Consider the following 20,546-nt stretch of genomic DNA (forward strand, 5'->3'; position numbering starts at 1 on the left):
TGCCACCGGGGACTTCTGGTCAACCCCTGGACAGAGGGCCAGGCATTTCAAAGGGTGCAGGAGCTAAGCGGCCTCCCCAGCAGCGCACTGCACCTCCGCGAGCGCGTTTCCAGGCAACCAAGGTCGGAATTAGGGTCCAGGTGGGAATCAGGCGCGGAACCAGCGAGAAGCACGAGCGGTGGAGGAATAGCCCAGAGAGCTTAAGCCCGGGAGAAGGGGCGCAGCGTTCTGTGGCGGGAGGATTTCGCCCCGCGCGCCCAGCGTACCGCCCAGGCGCCTCCAGAGTCCCGGGCAGGGGGTCCTCTCGGAGCTGGCGCAGCGGCCCCTGGCACCGCGCCCTTCGCCCAGCGCCACCTGGCTCCTCAGCAGCGTCCAGGAAGGGTCTCTGGTCAAAGACAGGGATCTGCGGCCATGGCCGAGGTCGCGGAGCCGGAGGGGGGAGCCCCGGGTCCCCAGAGCCAGCCCGAGGGCTCGGCGCTTCAGGCGGAGAGACGGGGCGAGCCGGGGGCTTCCGGCCCTGAGGCGCAGAGGGAGGAGGCGAGAGAGGGCGCCGCGGAGGCGCCGAGGGGCGGGGGGCCGGGCGCAGCCGCGACGGCCGAGGTGACGGAAGGAGAAGGTCCGGGGCCGGACGGAGGGCGCGCGTGCGAGCTGGCGCCGGACGCAGGCGGTGGCCGGGGGGCCGAGACGCGGGGCGCGAGCGGAGAGCAGGGCGAAGCCGAGGCGGAGGAGGGCGCCCGGGAGGGAGAGGAGCGGGCGAGCGGCGCGGAGCTGGTGGAGGAATCGAGCCTCGGGTGCGGCGCGCAGGCCGAGGCCCCGGGGGAGGCTCAGGTGGAGCCTGGGGATCCCGCGGCCCCCGGGGCGAAGGAAGAGGCGGAGAGCGGGCCGGAGGAGCCGGGAGGCAGCGCGCCTGGGGCGGCTGGGGCCCGCATGGACGCCGACGGGCTGACGGGGGACAGCACGGTCGCCGAGGGGCCGGCGGGGGACAGCGCGGTCGCCGAGGGGCCGGCGGGGGACAGCGCGGTCGCCGAGGGGCCGGCGGGGGACAGCGCGGTCGCCGAGGGGCCGGCGGGGGACAGCGCGGTCGCCGAGGGGCCGGCGGGGGACAGCGCGGTCCCCGAGGGACCGGCGGGGGTCCGCGTGGACGCCGAGGAGCTGACGGGGGTCAGCACAGTCGCCGAGGGGCCGGCGGGGGACAGCACGGATGTCGGGGGGCCGGCGGGAGGGGCGTCCAGGGCCGAGGGTGAGTCCCAGGACGGCAGCCCCGAGACCCAGGCCGAGGCGACTGAGGCCGCAGCGGCGGAGAGCGCGGAGTGCAGCCCCGGGGAGCTTGCGGGGGAGCCTCGGGGTGTAGCGGCGGGCGCCGCGGAAGAGACAGGGGACCGGGAGGGAGAGGAGTCGGAGGAAGCGGCCCCCGGGGGCGCGAGGGCAGATGCTGGCGAGGACGCGGACCAGGGTGGGCCCCTGGGGCAGAGAGAGGAGGCAGTGGAGGAGAGGCGAGAGCGGGGTCTGGAGGGGCCAGGCGAGGAGGAGCCCCCCGACGGCAGCGCGGATGGGGAGGCGGCCCCTCCGATGGAGGCCCGGGAGCCCGAGGCCGAGCTGAGCAACCACCTGGCGGAGGGGGGCAGCACCGAGCGCGGCGACGAGACCGCGCCGGTGAACGGCGGCCAGGAGGACGGCGAGGCGTCCGAGGAGGGGGCCCCGGGGCAGGAGCACGACATCACCCTCTTCGTGAAGGTAAATCTGGCTTCTTGCAACTCCCAGGACGCCCCCTTCCATCCTTAGTCTTGGTCTGTTGAGATCTGATCCCAGAGGGACGCGCAGGGATCAAGCTCTCGGCGCCCTGATGGTCACCGAGCACTTCTATCCGCGGGGGGCGGGGAGGAGGAGGGACAGCCTGGGTTTCAGGGAGAAGAGGTAAAGGAGCGTTACGAAGACGAACTGAGGGTTTGGAAGCAAAAAGGTTGGGGTGAGAGTGGTGGGAGATGGGGATGCGGGTCCAGCGTCCCCCTGCCCTCTGTACTGAAAATCCTAACTGGCCCTTCTAGTCAGGAGGTTATTAAAGAATTCACTGAAAAAAACAAAAACAAAACCCCACCAAGCCCTGCTGATGTTCAAAGCAATTTCTGCCAAAGGAAACGCTAATACCTAAACTGAAAAAATGCAAACAGGTAGGTTGTAAGGTGAGACATATCTCCGGACTCAAACCTCAGAGACCCAGAGCCGGCCCAAATTTTCAGCTCCAAAAAGGTCTTCCATTTCTGTAGAATCGATAAGGTATGTTTGGGAGGAAAGTGGAAGTTTATTTAAATACTGTAATATTTATTGAACATTTAACACTTACTTTGGAAGAATGCAAGATGCTGACGACTTGAACGTCGTCTGCCTTTATGTCCTATTTTCAGCCTTACTTCAAAGAGGACAAAGATTCTGTAGAGACACAAGTGAGGAAATTTTGAGTTTAAATAGTCATTCCTACAAGACATCACAAATGAGGAACGAGGTTCCAGGGGCAGCTCACAGGAGGATCTTTGTTGGAAAAGCCCTTCCCAAAGACCTTTGGCCAGATGGGGAAAACAGCAGATAATAAGGTCAAGAATGTGCATTGTATGTTGAATCGTAATCCTTCCAAAATACTTTCAGGCTTATAGAGGCCGGTTATGACCTAAACCTCCTTGGGAGAAATATAAGCAAATTTTAATAAGCCAAAAAAAAAAAAAAAGAACAAAAAACAGTTCCCAAAGTGATTAAGATCAGAATTTCAGGAATTCTTTGGGTGGCAAGAGAGTTTGGGAAGAACAGGCTTGGGTTTCTTCACTGTGCTGTTCTGAGCAATTTTTAAGATGCTGAGACATTTTAAGATTATGTATTGGGACATAACCTGAGGGTACAATCCCTAGGAGGGTCGCTGGGAGCCAGAAGACTTCAGGGAAGTTAGGGGAGGGGGAAATCCGAGCACAGCGCTGCTGTGTGTGCCCCAAATCTGCTCCTTGGTTTAAGAAATTTCCCCTTGTTCTGGTCGCCTGACTACGTAATTCCAGCCTCTTGTTACAGCTTGGGAACACAGCTTCCTAACTAGTCTTTCTGCTTCCATCCTCGGCTCTCTCCAATCTAGTCCCTTTGTCATAGCCAGTGAGCTAAGAAAGAAAAGATCTGATCATTTTGTTTCCTAGTATAATCGTCAGTTGTTTATTACAGACTTTCAGATAAATCCACACTCCTTAGCCAGGTCACAAGGCTATCCGTGATGTGATTCCTGTCTCCTTGGCACTGCCTGAGTACCCCCCATCCCAGCTTTGCTACCCATGGTACCACTATGCCAGCCTTGTTAAACTACTTACTAGTCCTAGAGAGAACCACATTCTTTTCTGCCTTGAAATTTTGCATGTGCTGTACCTGAATCGAGTTTCCTCCTCTTCACCCCTCTCCACCTCCCCTGCCTGGCTATCTGCTATGTGTCCAAGATTCAACATGGCCGTCATCTCCTCTGGGGAGACTTTTCCAACCCCAATTTGGGTTGGGTATCCCTCTGTCGAAGCTCCACTCACACATGGCACTACCCTCTGCGTGCTGTCTCCAACGTGGAGCACAGGTCTGGAACGTGATGGTGTGTGTGAACGGGTCGCTGCCTGTATGAGATAATAGACTGTAGTGACCAATAGCACAGAGTTTAGAGCCAGTGGGTCTGGGACCAAATCCTGGCTGTGCTCCTTTCTTGCTGTGTGACCTTGGGCAAGTTACTTGATCTTTCTGTGCCTTTGTTGCTTATAGATAAAACAGGAACAATAATAGTTCCTACTTCATGAGTTTGTGGGGCATTCAAAATTAGGATTGTATAAAACACTCAGAACAGTACCTGATTTGAAATAAGCCTGCTATAAATGTGACTTCTTATTGTTACATCTGCTCAGCGCTGATAAACTTTCATTGATTTTGCACAGGAATAATACCTTTCCCATTCCATCCCTGCCATTTTATTTATTTATTTATTTATTTATTTATTTATTTATTTATTTATTTCTGGCAAATATCTCTAGTTTCCTAATTACCTCCATTTTCTGGGGAAAAGAATATTATGAAAGGTAAAAACAAGTTGTTTTCTTAGACTCTGCTCAGTAGTTTGTGAAGGCAGAGGCAAGGGGGCATGTCATGGACTGCTTAACCAGAATGTTTGACTCTGATGATTGGCTTGGTGCTCGGTGGTTGTTTTCCTTTCTTTAAGGAAACAAATGGATCTCCAAACAGTGAAATTGGTTTTCAAGCAACTACTGCTTGATACAGCTTCTGAGGGTCACTTAGGACGTGCACCGCAGGATTGTTAAGGCATATCTCACTTTCTTCTTCTTCTTTTTTTTTTTTTGGGCCGTGCCACACTGCATGCGGGATCTTAGTTCCCCGACCAGGGATCTAACCCGTGCCCCCTGCATTGGAAGCATGGGGTCTTAACCACTGGACTGCCAGGGAAGTCTTCATTTTCTTCTTATCCTTCTAATCATTCTCTTGAACAACAAAAGATCCCAAAGCACAAATCAAGCAAAAACCCTTTAGACTATTTTAGCTCTTGAGTTTGTAATACTCGATTTAAAATCCTTAAATTAGTTCAGAATAGGATTTCTTTGCCAGATTTAACCTTCTCTAGGTTCCTTCTTCGGGCTCCACTTTATCTGGACGCTGTATTCCGTAATGGACGTCTGACCTCCTGGGTTTTGTAAACATGTCAGGGCAAGTGTGTCTTGGTGGGTTTTCGATTCCATGATTGATGTGGAAAATTCACAGAACTGTTCTTTAAGGAGGGAACTACAGTGTTTCTCCAAACATTCTCCTAGCCTTCCTATGACAACCTACTAAACACAATTTTTAAAATTAATTAGCCCTCATTCTATTTGGGAACTTTTAACTTTTACAGTTCTTCCTGTTAGAAAAAATAAATGTATTGGTTACAAATAAATGTATTGGTGACCAGAAAGTAATGACATACGACCCAGTAAAATGTAATAATAAAATTTGCTTCTAATTTTAGCCACCTGGTGGTTTATGTTCCCCATCTTTGTGAGAATTGTCATTTTATTAATTTGTCATTTTGTTTTATTCTATACGTATGCAAGAATGTATTCTTGGATGTAAAAGAGCCAGGAATGTATAGAACAGGCCACAGGAAAGCCTCCTTGAATTATTGTATGGTAAATGAATTGCTGATTATGCTAATTTTTAGTTCTGTTTTCTCAAAGAAGTGTTAATTATTTACCATCAAATTATAGGGCAACCCTGCAATATATTTAGTAAGAAAGATTCTTTTCTTCTTTGCTCGTGAAAAGGAAGGATGACAACATAATAACACACCAACATAGTAACAACAAACGACAAACAAGATACTAACACCATAGCGTAAGGTCAGGACTTCAGCGGCTGTGGCGGTTTAGTTGCTAAGGAAGTCTCACTTACAGGTTCGGTTTGTCTAATACTTTGAGGCAGGGTCTAGGGATGGGATAGTCTGAGATATGGATTTTCTGGCAAATTCACATGACTTAAAAAACCTTAATGTGACCAGTGAATAATCCTGGGCCAGAGTCTAAGAATTTCTTAAATTGCGTTTCGGAGATCATTCATATAACCACTAATACACAGCTAATGCTGAGCTTGAAAACTTGCATTTGCCATCACATTTGGGTTCTCCAGGGAGGTGAAACTGAGGACGGAACAAAGTAGAACTTGAGAAAGACATGGCCTTTGAGGATAACCAACAAGGACCTACTGTATAGCACAGGGAACTCTGCTCAATGTTATGTGGCAGCCTGGATGGGAAGGGAGTCTGGGGGAGAATGGATACATGTATATGTATGGCTGAGTCGCTTTGCTGTGCACCTGAAACTATCACAGCGTTGTTAATCGACTATACTCTAATATAAAATAAAAAGTTAAAAAAAAAAAAGACAAGGCTTTGAATGAGCATTGTCACCTGGAGATACCTCCCCTCCCCAAATAAGTAAGTAAATAAATCAAGCCTCCCAAGCATTGTCATATCACATGGGGGGATGGGAGTGGGGCGGGGGTCTGTTGGGACCAGCATCTGATGGACTCCTGGTGGGTCAGCAGGCTGCAGCTGTCTGTGCATCTTTAGCCAGGTGTGAGCAGGCTGAGACCTGCTCTGTGGGGTTTGGTCTCCGAAGAGCTTGAAAGGGAGATGTTATTTTCATAACTAAGTATGAATTATGTGTTTGGAAGGGAAATGAGCAAAAATGCACTTCTGGGACTTTAATTTTTCCCCCCAAATGACATTTTTTGGTCATTTGTTTTTTGAGTGTCAACGCCACTTACTTACAAATTACATCTATGAAATCATACAAGGTTAGTTGGGGTGGAAACCAAGGTGGAACATCATGCTTTGCTAACTTCTTATGCACATGTGTGCACACAGTGCATGCACATGAGTGAGATCCACAGGGTGTCCTTACTGCCTGGCATGGCGGTGGGCTCGTGGGAGGTCCTCAATCAGTGATATTTGGTAATGGTAGGTAAATAACCAGATGGATGGATGATTGGTTCAAGGTGACTTGGCTACTGAGAAGCTGGACTCAAGCCCCGTTCCCCACTGCCCCAGTCTAGTGTCCCTTGTGGAAGGGCCAGAGACACTCTTCTCCCTGAAGATGTCGTAGTCTGGCACAGGGTCTGGTACATAATGGGCACCCTGGTAATGCTGGTAGGAAGAGAAGATGGGATTAAGGATGAGTAGGAGGCTATGAGAGTATATATAGGAGGACCTGCACATACAGTGGTGGTCACTAAAGAGTTATTGATTCAGTTGTATTTGGGGAGACACAGAGAGTGGGGACCCTTTGATAATCCCTAGCACAAATTCTTCAAGATTTTCTAAAACAGGCTGGCTTTGCTCTAGCCATTCTCTGAGCTCCTTTGATATTCAGCAAAGAAAAGTTTTCTCTGAGAGTTGGGGGGGTGGATGCTTAAATCTCCTAAGCGTCTCCTTTTCCATCATTGATTTTCTCTGCTCTTTTTCTGACAGAGTGATGATTCGTAAACTGAGCTCTGTATCTGGGCAAAGTTGAGGGAGATATCTTCTAAAATATTTCAACTTTTATTTTACTATTTACTTCTATTTTATTTCAAAAGTTGAGTAAATTAAATTTTTTAAAAGTTGAAATAAAATAGAGGTTAAAGATATTTATGCACAGTTTGGTCATTCATGTAATCCATGAGATTCTTTTGTAAAATGTACTTCTTTAAAGAAAAAACAATATATTAGGATAAGAAAAACTTATAAAACAATACAATGCGATGAAAAATAAATCTTCTTCCATGCCTGAGGCCCAGCCTCTCAGTTTTCTCCCTAGAGATATTCTGTGCATATTCAAACATATATGTAAGTATCCTCACTGTTTTAGTTACTTACTGCTGTGTAACAAATTACTCTGAGACTTAGCATCTTAAAACAACAAACGTTTATTATTCACAGTTTCTCTGCATCAGGAATTTGGGAGCAGCTTAGTTGGGTAGTTCTGGCTCCTGAAGTTGTAGCCAAGATATTTGCAGGGCTGTGGTCTCATCTGAAGGATTGATTGTGGTTGGATCCATTTCCACAATGGTTGACTCACATGGCTGTTGGCAAGAGGTTCAATTGCTCATCACTTGGACCCTCCCCACAGGGCTGCTTTAGTGTCCTCAAACATGACATCTGGCTTTCCCCAGAGCAGGGGGATCCAAGAGAGAAGAATGCCTTTTATGACCTTGTCTCAGAAGTCACACAGTCATTTCTGTCTTATTCTCTTAACTAAGTCCAGCCTTCAGGGAGATTGGAATTCCATTCCACCGTTTAAAGAGAAAGTCAAAGAATTTGTGGACATATTTTTTAAAAAACCACACCTACTTTTTTTTTTTCATAAAAGTAGTACACTGGAAATACATTGAGTTATATCTTACATTCTTTACTTAACATCATATCTTAGAAACCATTCCCTATCAGTGCCTGTAGCTCTCTCACATTCTTGTTAAAAATTTTGCATTTTTCTAGTAATGGGTGTATTCTACAATCAGTTTCCCACTGATGGATGTTTAGGTGGTTACCTCTTTTTGATACGTTAAGCAATGCTATAGTGAAAATCCCTCCACAGATGTACAATTATATATGGAACCTAAATTCTTAGCAGTGGTATTGCTAGGAGGAAGGCTATGCATATTTAAGATTTTGATAACTTTTATCAAATTTCCTCTTCAAAGAGGTTATATCAAATAATCCTCCCCTGACACCATACGAGTGCTGTGTTTGCTTCCCCACTCAGTGTATTCCCCAACTTTTTTGAATCGGAGAGGTGAAAAATGATGTCCATTGTCATTTAACTCACATCTCTTTTAGTATATGTGAGATTGAGTTTAATTTTATGTATTTAAAAACCGTTAGTATCTATTTTTCTGTGATCTGGCCACTTATGTCCTTTGCCCATTTTCAAATTGCCTTTTGGTCTTGTTCTTCCCGATTTTTATATGAAGGAAATTAGACCTCTGTCTGTCATATGTTGCATATGTTTTTATGGGACCGTTTTGACTATTTGTACTGGAGTAATTTATCCTTTTAGTCTTAGTAATTTCTTGTAATTGATACTTGGGAAAACAAAGCGTAGCCTGTGATAGCACTCTTAGAAACTTCAGCTTCATTTCCTAGAATCTTTAAATGCTCTCTTTTACTTTTTATCCTATAACTTCTTAAATCCTGAGGGATTAGGTATTTTAAATCTTGCCTCCCTACCTTTGTTTTTAATTAGCAGGTTACATTTTATCAAGCACACACCCTTTCAGGATCAAACTCTTTCTTACATTGTATGGATTCCTGTTCAAAACAAAGTTTAAAACGTATAGATAGCAGCATCATTTCATACCCCACCCAGCTCCATCTGAAAATGTAAGGTATATCACTTTGATCTTGGCTTGCCATCTTCCGAAAGAGATTTGTGATCAGTAATCATCTGCGACGAAGCGATATCACAGTATTGTTTCCAAGGTTGTGTCTCCTAGCCAGATGTTCTTTTTTGGATTCCATCTGTTGAAAGAATTGACCAAAATGTATAGAGATTGATCACAAATCCTATCTGTAGAGGACCAGTGAATTGTGGAAGCCTACCCATAGCTTATGTTTGAGGAGCAGGAGGATGGAAATATACAAATATCAAAGATTGTTTGGAAAGATAACTTTGAAGCTTCCGGAAGGGTAGCTTTATGGAGAAACACAGACCGTGTTGATATATACTTATTCAGTCTGTGAGGGAAAGTCTGATTTTATATATGCATGCAAGATCATCAGATTAAAAAAATTCTCCATTTTTACTACTTTTATGGACTCTACCCCAACTTACTCTTTCTCTTTCCTTCTTTACTTGGTCATCCATCTGAAAGTTGAGTCCTGATATGGGGCGAAGAAAAGCTGCTTTTCAGTCTTTCAAACTACCAAGTGGTATTTTGGACCCAAGTGGGCTACTGAAAGTGAATGTTTATTGAGTACCCACCATGTAACAGACACTGTGCATGGGGCTGGGGGTACTACAGTGACAAACAGTGATGAACACAGCTCCTGCTTTTCTGGAGCCTCAGCCTTAGAGAGTGATCCGGAAGGAAATAATTACGATGCCGTGTGAGGGAGGAGAACGTGGCGTGGGGGAGGGGTTGGTGGGACAGGTGGGCAGAGCGGGATGGCAGCCTGGGTGGCGACGGACAGAAAGGAGAGATTTGGCCTCTAGATCTCTGACAGCAAGGGCTCTGCCCTTCTGCTGTACTCCCCTCTACCTGGAAGATTGTGCTGTACACAGTGCATGGATGAATGAATGATGGCAGTGAACAGACGTGGCTACTATATCAGGTGGGCTGAATTGGGTGGTCAGCTGTGGTTTTTATTTTTTGTTTTTGATTTACAATGTTGTGTTAGTTTCTGGTGTACAGCAAGGTGATTCAGTTATACACACACACACACACACACACACACACACACACTTTTTGCATTCTTTTCCAGTGTGGTTTATTACAGGATATTGAATATAGTTCCCTGTGCTATACGGTAGGTCCTTGGTCCTTGTTGTTTATCTATTTTATGTGTAGTAGCTTGTATCTGCTAATCCCAAGCACCTAATTTATCCCTCCTCCCTGCTTTCCCCTTTGGTAACCATAAGGTCGTTTTCTATATCTGTGAGGGGGTGGTCAGCTTTTAATGGTACATTTTGCAGAATGTAAATTTTATGATTTCGTAGATTCTTTCCATCTAAGCCAGCAATGCCTCAACTGTCAGATTGCGTTTACAGACATTGGCTTTTGTCTGAGCATGGTAACTGACCAACTATTAAAGTACTAGGCCTGTTAAAAATCATTTTTACCTTTCTAATTCCATGGCAGGAGACAACGGTAAGGAATACAGTCGACGACCAAAATGGGGGAGTGATGCAGGTTACTCGGCGGTGTTCAGCTGGTGAACGGGCTGGTCCCAGGGGTTCAAGACAGCTTCACACACTTGTCCGGTGTCTTGGCAGGTTGGCTGGAAGGCTGTGCAGCTGGGATGGTCAACTGGAGCACCTACAGGCAACCCCTCCAGTATGCTGGCCTCAGGGAGGGTCAGTGGACAAGGCAGAAGCTACACGGCCTTTTCCACCATATTCTAGTGGTTACCAAGTAGTCAACAGAGGTCAGGCCGCATTCAGAGGGAGGAGAATCAGACCACTTCCCAATGCGAGAAGAGTCAAAGGATTTGTAGCCTTCTTTAACCCATCACATTATCTGATTTCAGGGTATGCCGAAATGCGCACATCATTTATTTAGATCCAGGTCTTTGCTAACTTGAACTGTTTTAAGAAAATTTTAGCAGTGCGTAAAGCACTGGAGTTATTATTTTTTTTTTTTTAAAAGGAATTCCTTTATTTTTATTATTTATTTATTTTTAGCTGTGTTGGGTCTTCATTTCTGTGCGAGGGCTTTCTCTAGTTGTGGCGAGCGGGGGCCTCTCTTCATCACGGTGTGCGGGCCTCTCACTGTCGCGGCCTCTCTTGTCGCGGAGCACAGGCTCCAGACGCGCAGGCTCAGTAGTTGTGGCTCACGGGCCTAGTTGCTCCGCGGCATGTGGGATCTTCCCGGACCAGGGCTCGAACCCGTCTCCCCTGCATGGGCAGGCAGATTCTCAACCACTGTGCCACCAGGGAAGCCCTATTTTTTTTTTTATATTCAGTGATGAGCAAAGCAATGTAGCCATAGTTCTTACCACAGCAAATCTCAACTCCATAACTATAATGCACAGGCAAAGAGGGTCTCGAGCCCCGACCTGGGCCCCTCCATATGCCCTTTTCACAGTCATTTCTTCGTCATGTCTAAGAGCCAGCCACTTATTCTTATTGATATAAAGGAGAAGCAGTATGCGCTGGTGAGGTAGCTACTAGTATCAGTGCCCCCTTTTTGTTTCGAGTGTGCAAGTTTAGAGCTGTTCTGGAGAAGCGAGAGATTGGCTTCCCTTTTAAACCTGTGGGATTCTGCCTTCCGGCCAGTGAGACTCTTTGCTGGTGAGGGTGGCCAGTAGGAAGACACTCATTACGCACCCCTATCCATCCCCCTACGGTGCCACTGGCCCACCTCCAGCCACAGTGGGCTGTGGGGACGAGGAATCAGGGTAGGGGGTCACGTGTTCTCTTCCCTGGCTGGGGGTGCACGAGGGGTTCTGATGGGGCCCTTAGGACAGTGGCCACAAGCATGACCAAGACATGCAGCACGTCTCAGCTGTCATGTGCTGTGAAGGTCACCCAGCATAAAGGTGTTATTGGAGATCCGGAGACCTAAGGCTTTCTTCCTAAATGAGGATGATTAACACTTTTTTATTGGTGCCTTTGGTGTCAGGGCCTTGGACACGGTGAGTTCAAAGAATCTTGGCGAGATTTAATCTCTCCCCAACTTTGTTCCTTTTGTTTGAACTCCATCCAGGCTGGATGCCTTCAACTCTGTTCCCATAAATGGTCAGACGAGACGAAGTTTGGGTCGCACTCAATGGCTTTTTGGTGTCATTTAACTCTCTGAACAGAGAATTGCATGCTTAAGAAACCTCAGAGGTATTGACACATCAGATATGGAGGGAGACTTTTTTTGTTAATGCCATTTTAACCAATATATTATGATTATTCGCATCATGAACAACAGCAATAAAGTAAGATTACTCTGTCGCTCTCCAGCGAGTGAGATTTGCTCTAGTAAGTACTGCGGATGCAGTGCTCTGCCCATCACTGGGTAATACAAAACAACACCGTTGCTTTTAGGCACTGCTAGAAAATGTTTAAACCAGTTCAAGTTAGTCAAGACCTGGATCTATAAATAAATGATTTGAGCATTTCAGCACACCCTGAAATCAGATAGTGTGGTGGATTAAAGAAGGCTACAGATCCTTTGATCCTCCTGCCATTGGGAAGTGGGGTCTGATTCTCCTCCCTCTGAATGTGGCCTGACCTCTGTGACTACTTGGTAACCAGTAGAATATGGTGGGAGTGATGCTGTGTGGTTTTCATTACAAAAGGCCGTGCAGCTTCTGCCTTGTTCAGTGACCCCCCTGAGGCCAGTATGCTGGAGGGACTGCCTGTAGGTGCTCCAGTTGACCATCCCAGCTGCACAGCCTTCCAGCCAACCTGCCAAGACACTGGACAAGTGTGTGAAGCTGTCTTGAACCCCTGGGACCAGCCCGTTCACCAGCTGAACACCACTGAGTGACCTTGTCAATGTCACACGGAACAGAAGGGTCATTTAGGCAAGGCTTACCCTACCCAAATTCCTAACTCACAAATCATGACATATAATAAAGCAGACAACTTAGGCTGCTAAATGTGGAGTGATTTGTTACTGGGCAAAAGAGAACTGAGACATGTGACTTATGACACTTCTAAGCTGGTGAAATCTGAGTGGGTGGAAAGATGGCCAAGGTGAGAGGTGCAGAGCGGGTTAAAGCAGTTCCAAGGCGGGTGGGGGGCAGTGCAGATAAAAAGGAGGGCTCCATGTGGCCAGTTCTTCTGTTTGGTGCAGGCGTTTTCCCCTTTGGAGTCACTCTAAGAAATGGAATACGCTCAGTCATTCAAGAACATAAACCACCAGGGTATAGAGAAACAGGCTGCGTTATTAAGCTGGCCTTCCAGAACAAGGTGTTCCTTTGTTGTAGTAATTCCTTGTGAGAATTTTACAAGGAAATAAGCTTTTCATCTCTGTGTAAAAGCTTCAGTTGGTATCAGGCCATATTATTAAATAAGGATTAAAAATAGCCCCAGAGTTTTTAAAGCATAATTCATATAGGAGGATAAACAGCAAGTTTCATTTTGTTCGTCCGTGTACTTATGAGTTGATTCCGCCCACTGTGACAATGAACAGCGACATAACTAAGCCTTTGGCCAGAATTTAAAGCAAAATTTAAGAGCAGTTGGGTTCAGTGATTAAGTTTGTGGGTCAAGGGTGGTCACCCACCTAATCCACCTAATAAGACATTGTTACGACAGTCGAAAAGAATAAATACTATACATACTTGGGAATGAATTTAGGTTTCATAGGCTTTTTGAAAAGCTCAGATCTGTTTCGAAGTTTTAAGATCTAAAATATATTCCTTAGGATCTAGGTGTAATGAGGAATGAAATGGTCCCTAAGTTCTGAGGTTATGGAGGAGTGAGAAGCATGTTTCAAGACAGAGCATAATCCCCTTTGTGGCCTGGACCGAGGACTCTAATAACACATTTTACTGATAAAGTGCAGCAAAGCTTTCCCCTCCTTGGGTGTGCAAAGTCAGTCTAGAAAACGATATCAACTGTGCAGTCATTTTTATTTCTTTAAGAAAAAAACACTCAATACTCGCTGCACTTATGATACATTTTTCCTTTACAGGCTTACAAGAAGTGTGATGCATAATGTTTGTGTCATGGGATGAGCTAGTATAATAACAATAAACAATACCAACGGAGATAAGAAAATGAGGGCCACGATTCTTATCTGCAAAGAGCCTTGTTTCTGGCGCTGGGTTTTGTTGGTTGTTGCTGTTCTTGCTGGCTATTTTGTTGCTCCACCAGAGGGCAGAAGAGGAACCAGAAGGGGCGCAAGTCCAGGGGGCCAACTGGGCAGTTTCCTCTCCAGTTAGCGTTCCCTCTGCCTTGCAGAAAAGTTAAAGAGACCGAGAAGACCTTCAGATGGTCTGTGCTACACAGTAGTCATGGTGATGGTACAGCTGGAACCGCTGGCCTTTTACCTGCAAGCAGCCTCTTACAGCCCTTCCTGTTGACTGTGGCAGAATAATGGGTGGTGATATGGGAGCCCAGCTGCGTGGTCCAGCTTTCTGTTCACCTGCCCACGGACCCTCGTCCCTCCTAACTGCAGAGTGTTCTGCCCTCTGGCACCACCCCACATGGCTCCTTCCTGCCCTAACCAAGAGGTGGGGATAAGACCAGTGGAGACTTTGCTGGCACAGACTGTAGAGGAAGAAGGAAGATGGTGATGCTGAGCTGAGAAAAGCCTGGGCAGAGGGTGCCGGAAGAGAGGTTATCGGACCTCAGTAAGTGGTGTGTCTCATGAATGTGGGTGTCCTTCAGTCTCTAAGGGAGACTCGCAAGTAGGAATTCCAGAATTTGAGCTAGGATATCAAATTCCGATGACTGCCATGTCAGAATCTCCCCAAAGAAAGCAGCTTTACTGCATTCCTTGCCCCTAACAGAAATTGTGAAATTAGTTAAGAATTTAGTACTTTAAGGGACTCTATCACTTTTCTGTTGGTTTCTCCTCATGTCCTCTCTGTCACCCACTTAAAGGGTTTATATACCCTTTAGAACACTTTGCCTTTCATAGGACACTCCTCCCCCAATTTTGCAGTTGATTGGGCATTTCTACAAAAGTTGTTCCTTTAGTTCTTGGCAAAGAAAATAATCTTCTGTTGTATCATTGTTTCCGTGGGAAAATCAGTGAATATATCAGTTCAACTCCATCATCTTTCCCAGGGCCACTTGTTAAGCACGTCTTTCCACTAAAAGGTAGCAGCGGGTGATATCTCAGTAACAGAATTATGTTTTAATCTGCAGTCCAGATTTTCAGAACTATACCTTATTCTGGCAAATTAGGTGAATTGGCTTTTCAAGGTTTGTAGAGTATGATTTATTAAGTTCTTACTTCCTGCACCAATAACGTCAGAATAAAAATGGAAAGAGTTAAAAATCCCCTGAAATTATTAAACCGATTCACAGAGAATAGTAACGTGAAGTGAGTTTACGGCTTTAAACTGTATCCACTGTAGGTGGGATTTCGGAATGTTCTCAAAACAACGGGTTCCCCAAACTGGGTCAGGAATAGAGTAAAGCACGGGAATTCTGGAAGCTGACTCTTCTCTGGGGGGTGGGGTCTCTCCTTCTGCCACATTGTCGCCGTCCTGCCCACCTTGAGGATGTGCTGACACATCAGACACTGAGTATTTCTGTTCACAGTGGGGTGGAGTGCTGACCGTCAGTGTGTTTTGAGGGGATCATTGATTGATTGATTGACTCATGGATTCATCGATTCAGCAAACATTCTCAAGCATTCTTAAACATCCCAAATTCCATAAAAGAAAATCTTTTCTTTTACTATTTTTGCACGATTTTGTCTTTCAGAACGAGGTTTTGTTTCCTGGTTTGGGGCACCCAATGTTTTGTGCCATTTTTATCCTCGTGCCAAACGAGATAGTGCCAAACCAAGCCCTCTCAGCTGCCTCTTCTCCTGGTGTCGTTGGAGGGTCTCTATGACCAGGGTCTTGCAGATCATTATCAGTTAGTGTGGATTTGAACAGAGATGGGGTCCAGGGAACCAGAGCAGGTCTGGTTTACATGGCGCCCGAGGGTAGACTGGACAAGCATGGCATGTAGCCCACTTAGGATACCTAAGACCTAATAAATCCTTTCCCTGGCCCTGTAAATCCCCTTGACTCTCTCATTTTCATATATGTGTGGATGCCTTTATTTTGGCGACAAATAAACGAGAACCCTCACAAAATCTTCACATTCTGTTTTCTTCCTGAAATACGGAGCACATGTCTTTTCCTATTTAGTTAATTACCTACAGGCACCCTAGTGTACAATATTTTCAAGTTATTCTACATAAAAAGTAATATTTTGTTGCTTCATCTCTGAATCCCAGTTTTCCAAGCCTTACAAAACTGAAACAAGACACTTCCGTAAGAAACTGGCCTTGCCCAGATTGGATTTAGGATAATAAATGAACATCTTGAGAAATCCCCAGCCTCTTCTCCTGTGGTGTCGGTGTGTCCTTCTCCACGAGGCAGATGAAGGGATCCATTGCCCTGGAACTGGATTGCTGGGGCCACGGTAAGATTTGCAACAAATTAGGGACACCAGTTCCTGGCCACTTAGCATAAATGTCATTTTTGAAAACAGGAGCCTTTGAACGGTTTGCTCATTGGCTGGTTTGTGAACCACTGCAAAGCTGGCCTCAGGGTCACTGTTTTTTCTGACCTAATAGGTCAGGGTTAGGGAATCTTGAAACAGGATAGCATTCCCTCCTTTTTCTTCCTCAGGGGTGAGGGTGGGGAGAGAGTTCACCAAAAAAAGCTTGTGGCACAGAAAAGACTTCTGTATAATAAAGCCAGGGCACTAGCCTTGGCCTTGGTCAGCCAGTTAGGTGTTTCTCCTAATTTGGAACTTGGCTGATCCCTTTTGGTCTGAGGCCACAGACCTTCCCTGTTGCGTGGGTCAAGCCAGGCCAGAGAATATAGTCATATAACTAACAGTGGGAAACGGGGGAAGGTAAAGCTTCCAGATAATTCTGTAATGTCTGAAGTCTTCTAAAATCTCTCCGTTCAAATTGCTAGCATCAAGGTTAACATCAAGGTTAGCACCTTGTAGTACCACTACAAGGTGGTACTGTGTGCCTCTGCTCACTGACAAAGAACTTTCAAGTTCAGCAAGTTAATTATCCGTGACCTAGGAACCCCTGACTTTGTAAGAATTCTCAGATTACAAGGAAATACAAAATGAAATCTAATTGTTAAAATGGGAGTAGTTACCCTGTCAAGCACAGTTCCAGGACAATTTTGTGATTTTCCTAAACTCCATATGTTTTTTGGGAGGATTCTGACTCTGATTTTCCTGCTTTTGAAGCAAAAAGCCAACTTTTCCTATTTTATACGCAATGCGATTTTATGTACTCCTGGTTGATTCTTTTGTCTCTTTTCACTGATACAAGATGACAGGCTGGCTTGAACCTAAACTTGTGAAATCTGAGGTTTCCGGTTAGTAATGCAGACTTACCTTCAACTCTCAGTGGCCAGGAGAAAAGGGAGCAGCGGGGAAAATTAGCAAGTTGATGTAGCTTAGGTTTCTTAAACATGAAGATGTAGGTCTGAATTGAATAAAGTTGCATTGAAATTAAAAAGTGCCTTCCCACTATACCATTGATCTGGCATCTCCCATTGTGCATTACATAATTGCCCGTCTCCTTTACGAGAAGTTTTGTTTGTGCTGGGAGCTGTTCATTTGTTTGCTCATCTTGTTGAAGTTGCAAAAACCATTTAGGGATAATTCCATTATTCCATTAAACAAGACAATGGCAGGAGAAACTGATTACCTGATTGACTAGACATTTCTGTTTGTTCTTTAAAATGAAGCAAAAATTTTCAGTGAATATGTCATCCATGAGATCTACTACGAACTTTAATTTAGAAAACCAAATCTATTTAGTACCCTAGGTTGCTACTTTTCAGTATACCTGATTTAATTAATTAATTATTTATTTTTTATTGAGGTATAATTGGCATACACCATTATATTAGTTTCAGATGTACATAATGATTTGATATTTGTATGTATGGCAAAATGATCACCACAATAAGTGTAGTTAACAGCCATCATCACACAGAGTTACAGAATTTTTTCTTTCTTGGGATGAGAACTTTTAAGATCTACTTTCTTACCAACTTTCAAGTCTGCAATATGGTATTATTAATTATAGTCGCCATGCTGTACGTTACATCCTCATGACTTATTTATTTTATAATTGGAAACTTACACCTTTCGGCCCCCTTAACCCATTTCACCCCCATCCCCACCTCTGTCAGGCATCAACCCATTCTCTGTATCTATAAGCTTGTTTGTTTGCTTGTTTTGCTTTTTTTTTTTAAGATTCCACATATAAATAAGATCATATGGTATTTGTCTTTCTCTGTCTGACTTATTTCACTTAACATAATGCCCTCAAAATCCATACATCTTGTCACTAATGGCAATATTTCAATCTTTTTTAATAGCTGAATAATATTCCTTTGTGTGTGTGTGTGTATATATATGTACGTATGTGTGTGTATGTGTGTGTATGTATATATACACACATATACCACATTTTCTTTATCCATTCATCTGTTGATGGACACTTAGTTTCCATATCTTGGCTATTGTAAATAATGCTGCAATGAACACGGGGGTGCATGTATCTTTTTGAGTTAGTGTTTTCATTTTCTTTGGATAAATACCCAGGAATGGAACTGCTGAATCAAATGGTAGTTCTATTTTTAATTTTTTGAGGAACTTCTATACTGTTTTCCACAGTGGCTGCACCAATTTACATTCCCACCAACAGTGCGTGAGGGTTCCGTTCTCTCCACACCCTCTGCAACACTTGTTATTTTTTGTCTTCTTGATAATAGCTATTCTAAAACAGGTGTGAGGTGATATCTCACTGTGGTTTTGATTTGCATTTCCCTAATGATGAGTGATGTTGAGCATCTTTTTCACGTGCCTGTTGGCCATCTGCATGTCTTTGGAAAAATGTCTGTTCAGATCCTCTGCTCATTTTAAAATCGGATTGTTTGAGGTTTTTTTGCTATTGAGTTGTACAAGTTCTTTATATATTTTGGATATTAGCCCCTTATCGGATATATGATTTGAAAATATTTTCTGCCATTCAGAAAATTGCCTTTTCATTTTGGTGATGGTTTCCTTCGCTGTGCAGAAGCTTTTTAGTTTGATGTAGTCCCACTTGTTTATTTTTGCTTTTGTTGCCTTTTCTTTTGGAGTCAAATACAAAAAATTGTCACCAAGACTGACGTCAGGGAGGTTTCTGCGTATGTTTTCTTCTAGGAGTTTTGTGGTTTCAAGTCTTGCATTCAAGTCTTTAATCCATTTTGAATGAATTTTTGTGTATGTTGTAACACAGTGGTCCAGTTTCATTCTTTTGTATGTTGCTGTCCAGTTTTCTTAACACCATTTATTGAAGAGACTGTCCTTTCCCCATTGTATATTCTTGGCTCCTCTGTTGTAAGTTAATTGACTATACATGCGTGGGTTTATTTCTGGGCTCTCAATTCTGTTTCCACTAATCTATATGCCTGGTTTTATGCCAATACCATATTATTTTGATTACTATAGATTTGTAATGTAGTTTGAAATCAGGAAGCGTGAGCTTCCAGCTTTGGCCTTCGTTCTGAAGATTGCTTTGGTTATTCAAGGTCTTTGGGATTTAATTTTATATTTTGAATACCTTTCATAGCTATAGTGACCAGCTGTAGTAATTAATATGGCTTCTTAAAAGTGCCTTGAACTTTTTGGAATGAGATCTGACAAGCATACCTTTACAAAAGGAACTTTAATGACTTTGCCACTTCATCAAACACCTGTAAGAAGGTGTAGAAAGTGTTGCCACAATGGACCTTTTCATGCTGTGTATGAGGAAATGGACAAACAGTGTCAGCTTGTGGGAAGGTTAGAGGTTTCTGGGATTGGTGTCCTCCCCTGGGTTGGCCCTGGGGAAGACAAGAGTAACCAGCAGCACTTCTTAACAGACAGTGGCTTTTTTTCTAGACAATTCTCTGAGATTCAGGCTTTTGTGGAAGGCTGATGTGGGCATTTTTAGACAGGTGGATTCTCCCAGCACTCACATATCATACCATACAGGTGATCCCTGCCTTCTACCTGGAAAGTTAATCACAAAGCCTCTGATTTCTGCCATCTTTCAATGTTAAAAGGAAAGCATTCTAAAATCCACAATAAGAATTCCCTCAATAACCTTTAAGGTATTTCTGATTAACTGACTAGTTTCAGATTGAACAAAAAATATTATAAAATTCCCAGTCTCCTCCTTCCCTGACCCAGATCTATACAACTTTCATAAGCTGGCCATCGAAACCAACATGAGTGTCTTTAAGGCACTAGACATTCATCTTTGTAAATAGATAGTTTCAGACCTTTGGCCTCCTTAAAACTTATGAACATTACAAAGAAAAATAGAGAGGGAGTTCATTCATTTTTCAGGAAACTACATGTTTCTAAAGAATTTTGCAGGGCTTCCCTGGTGGCGCAGTGGTTGAGAATCTGCCTGCCAATGCAGGGGACACGGGTTCAAGCCCTGGTCCGGGAAGATCCCACATGCCGCGGAGCAACTAGGGCCGTGAGCCACAATTACTGAGCCTGCGCGTCTGGAGCCTGTGCTCCGCAACAAGAGAGGCTGCGATAGTGAGAGGCCCGCGCACTGCGATGAAGAGTGGCCCCCACTTGCCGCAACTAGGGAAAGCCCTAGCACAGAAACGAAGA

General features: G+C 44.9%; 1 protein-coding gene across 4 annotated transcripts in view; it reads left to right on the top strand.

Annotated features, from left to right (window-relative positions):
* The first annotated feature begins 411 nt into the window (after positions 1–411).
* The window catches only part of CLIC6 (chloride intracellular channel 6), a 43,526-nt gene continuing 23,391 nt past the window's right edge, over positions 412–20,546 (top strand). The window contains exons 1-2 of one of the 4 annotated variants that reach the window (XM_068547021.1): positions 412–1,781; positions 20,423–20,429. In XM_068547021.1, coding sequence (XP_068403122.1) covers positions 412–1,781; positions 20,423–20,429 — 1,377 coding nt within the window. Of the gene's footprint in view, positions 1,782–16,325; positions 16,332–20,422; positions 20,430–20,546 lie in introns of those variants that run through there. The other 3 variants (XM_068547022.1, XM_068547023.1, XM_068547025.1) reach the window with 3 other exon arrangements.

Source organism: Eschrichtius robustus, chromosome 6 (assembly GCF_028021215.1).
Source record: "Eschrichtius robustus isolate mEscRob2 chromosome 6, mEscRob2.pri, whole genome shotgun sequence".
Lineage (NCBI taxonomy): Eukaryota > Metazoa > Chordata > Mammalia > Artiodactyla > Eschrichtiidae > Eschrichtius > Eschrichtius robustus.